The sequence below is a fragment of the Octopus bimaculoides genome, chromosome 11 (assembly GCF_001194135.2).
Source record: "Octopus bimaculoides isolate UCB-OBI-ISO-001 chromosome 11, ASM119413v2, whole genome shotgun sequence".
NCBI classification, from domain to species: domain Eukaryota; kingdom Metazoa; phylum Mollusca; class Cephalopoda; order Octopoda; family Octopodidae; genus Octopus; species Octopus bimaculoides.
The window spans coordinates 18,394,432-18,397,327 of NC_068991.1; the positions used below are offsets into that span (position 1 = coordinate 18,394,432).

Sequence of the window (2,896 nt, forward strand, 5' to 3'; positions counted from 1 at the left end):
GAAAGTGATTGAGAGTGTGTGAGATCGTGACAAACCCTACTAAACACATTCTTTGGTTTAGTGCTGAAGAATTGCTCAAATATTTTAGGGGTTTGATGCTGGGTTCTTTATAAAATTAAAAATTACAGAAAAAAAAAAAAGAGAAGTAAAAGAATAAGAAACAGTCCTCTCACTTCCGAAGATATGTAATAACGTTTTTCACCCAAATTCTAATATTTTCTTTGTTCTTCACCACTGGCAAAAATGGTTTGGAACCAATTTTCCAGCCTCCTACTGCCATCAATATCTTTAGCTTCGGGTTGACCGTTTTCAGCGCCATCGTTCTTTTATACAGGCCTGAAATTGAAGACGAAAAAAAAGGTAATAATAATAATAATAATAATAATACTTTCTACTAAGTATTTCAGTCACGAGACCCGAAATTTTGTAGGGGATAGGGCTACTCGATTATATCAACCCCTGTGCTTGAAGATGATAAAAGGCAAAATTAACCTTGGTAGAATTTGAACTCAGAACGTAAAGACGGACGAAATGCTGCTAAGCCTTTTGTCCAGCATGCTAACGATTCTGTCAGCTCGCCGTCTTAATCCCCTGAAATTTGAAATTGCAAGAACTTGGAATATGAAACCCGTAAAGGTCGTTCCTATAATGATTGGTGCATTGGGAACTGTAAGTAAAGATAAAGAAACAAAAAAAAAAAAAAAAAAAAAAAAAAAAAATGAAAAATCAACAATTGTGTTCTTACCATCAGGGCCTAGATCATTCCAGTTATTGGGTTTCAGATCCTTCCCATCCTTAGTGATGTCAACAAAGGCAAATATAAGATGAGAGCAAAGGAAGGGGTCAATGTATTCAGGCCAAAATTTCCCGACGTCAGGACGAGCATTGGCCGAGCTACTGTAATAACAAAAGATATTCTTTCCACTGGCTTCAACTGTAACGACAGATAAACAGACAGAATAACAGTTGCAACAAACAGCATCGTGTAAATACTTAGCAATTCAGTGTTACATTAAAACTTAACGTTTTCCCTTTTTTCTTACCTTAATCTTTTTCTTTTCTTTTTCTCTCCATTACTTATTCTTGGAACATATTAGATCAGTGATACTCCAAAGATTTAAACTTATCTAACTAGCGAACTCTATTACAGGGCTATGCAAAAGGTAGTCCACTGTGGTATTCTCTGTGTGGGCTTCAGACCTTTTCTGAAAGTTTTTCACTTTTAATGTATTGTAATTTGCTGATGTATAAGACGCATGTTTGCATTAGACGCATCCATACTTTATTAATATATTTTGCGAAAAAACAAACAAAAAAATAAAATTTATTAAGTGTCATCACACACTTGTTGGTTTCACCTTTCGGCACAAGACCAGCAATTCCAGGGGAGGGGTAAGTCGATTACAAGGACCCCAGTGTTCAACTGGTACTTATTTTTATCAACCCGCAAAGAATGAGGCGCAACGGCCCAGTGGTTACGGGAGCGGACTCGTGTCGTAGGATCGCGGTTTCGATTCCCAGATCGGACGTTGTGTGTGTTTATTGAGCGAAAACATCTAAAGCTCCATGAGGCTCCGGCAGGGGGTGGTGGTGACCCCTGTTGTACTCTTTCACCCCAACTTTCTCTCACTCTTTCTTCCTGTTTCTTGAGAAACGCTGCGATGGACTGGCGTACCGTCCAGCTGGGGGGGAACACATACGCCGTAGAAACCGGGAAACCGGGCCCATGAGCCTGGCTAGGCTTGAAAAGGGCGCGAACAAAGAATGAAAGGCAAAGTCGATCTCGGTGGAATTTTCACGCAGAACGTAGACAGTCGAAACACCGGTAAGCATTTTGCCCGGCGTGCTATCGATTCTACCAATCTAGCCGTCTCACATCAGAAACTTATTGAAAGATATTTTAAAGTGCTTTTAAGAGGAAAATGTACGATTCTGTCCTTGTAAATACAATGCTATGACAGTAAACGGGAATAAAGTATGAAACCATAAATTTGTCATATATAAACTACGTTGTACGAATACCTTGTTTCAACTTCATCGTCTTTGAGATCATCTGTATAGTTGTTCATATTTTGGCCAAGATAATTACCATACAGGATGCAAAACTTGCATTTCTGGCTGTAATGCTTTGGGTTTCGGCGATCGGCCACCAGAGTTTTGTACCACCGCTCTGGTATTGTTGTCATCTACTTATGGTTAATAACAAACAGGTGGATGAAAATTTAACGTTCCTTTCATCTTTCTAGGAGAATTTTCATTTAGTTAATTAGAAAAATGTTTCTTAAAGGTAACACAATTATTAAATAATGTAAAGACATTGTTTACTTGAAACTTGGCTGCTATTTAAAGCTGTACGGGTGACCATGTAGAAGTCCTTTCATTGGTTCGTCTGGCACTGAGTGGATACTACGATACTACAGGAAAATTCGTTGTTGTAAGCGATGGGAGCAATTTTAGGTTGGCCATTATTTCATTGACTTTCCCCTCCGAGTATAACTGACTTTCATCTCTGTGTGCTATTTCTCCGTTAGGAAGAGTTACCACTTACAAACCACCGCACTTCTCTAATCAATGCATCAGGTTTATCTCTTATTCTTTTAATACGCATGGAGAACAACTGAAGATATAGATAGTGGTACTATGGAGATTTGATATTTTAGAAAAGAGAAGATAATTAAGGATATTACTCATTTACTCTTTTATTTGTTTCAGTTTTTTTATTGCGGCCATGTTGGAGCATCGACTATAAGCGAACAAAGCGACCCTCGGACTATTCTTTGTATGCTTCGACCTTATTCTAACCATCCCTTTTGCTGAACCGCTAAGTTATGGGGGCGTAAACACACCAGCAAGCGATGGTGGGGGACAAACACACACACACACACACACACACACA

The 2,896-nt window shown here is 38.8% G+C and overlaps 1 protein-coding gene across 1 annotated transcript in view; it reads right to left on the bottom strand.

Moving 5' to 3' along the window:
* LOC106875221 (acidic mammalian chitinase) overlaps positions 1-2,896 on the bottom strand; it is a 36,875-nt gene that overhangs the window by 15,509 nt on the left and 18,470 nt on the right. The window contains exons 4-5 of the mRNA XM_014923272.2: positions 746-934; positions 174-336 (exon numbers count right to left, since the gene is read on the bottom strand). Of these exons, the coding sequence (XP_014778758.1) occupies positions 174-336; positions 746-934 (352 nt within the window). The remainder of the gene's footprint in view (positions 1-173; positions 337-745; positions 935-2,896) is intronic.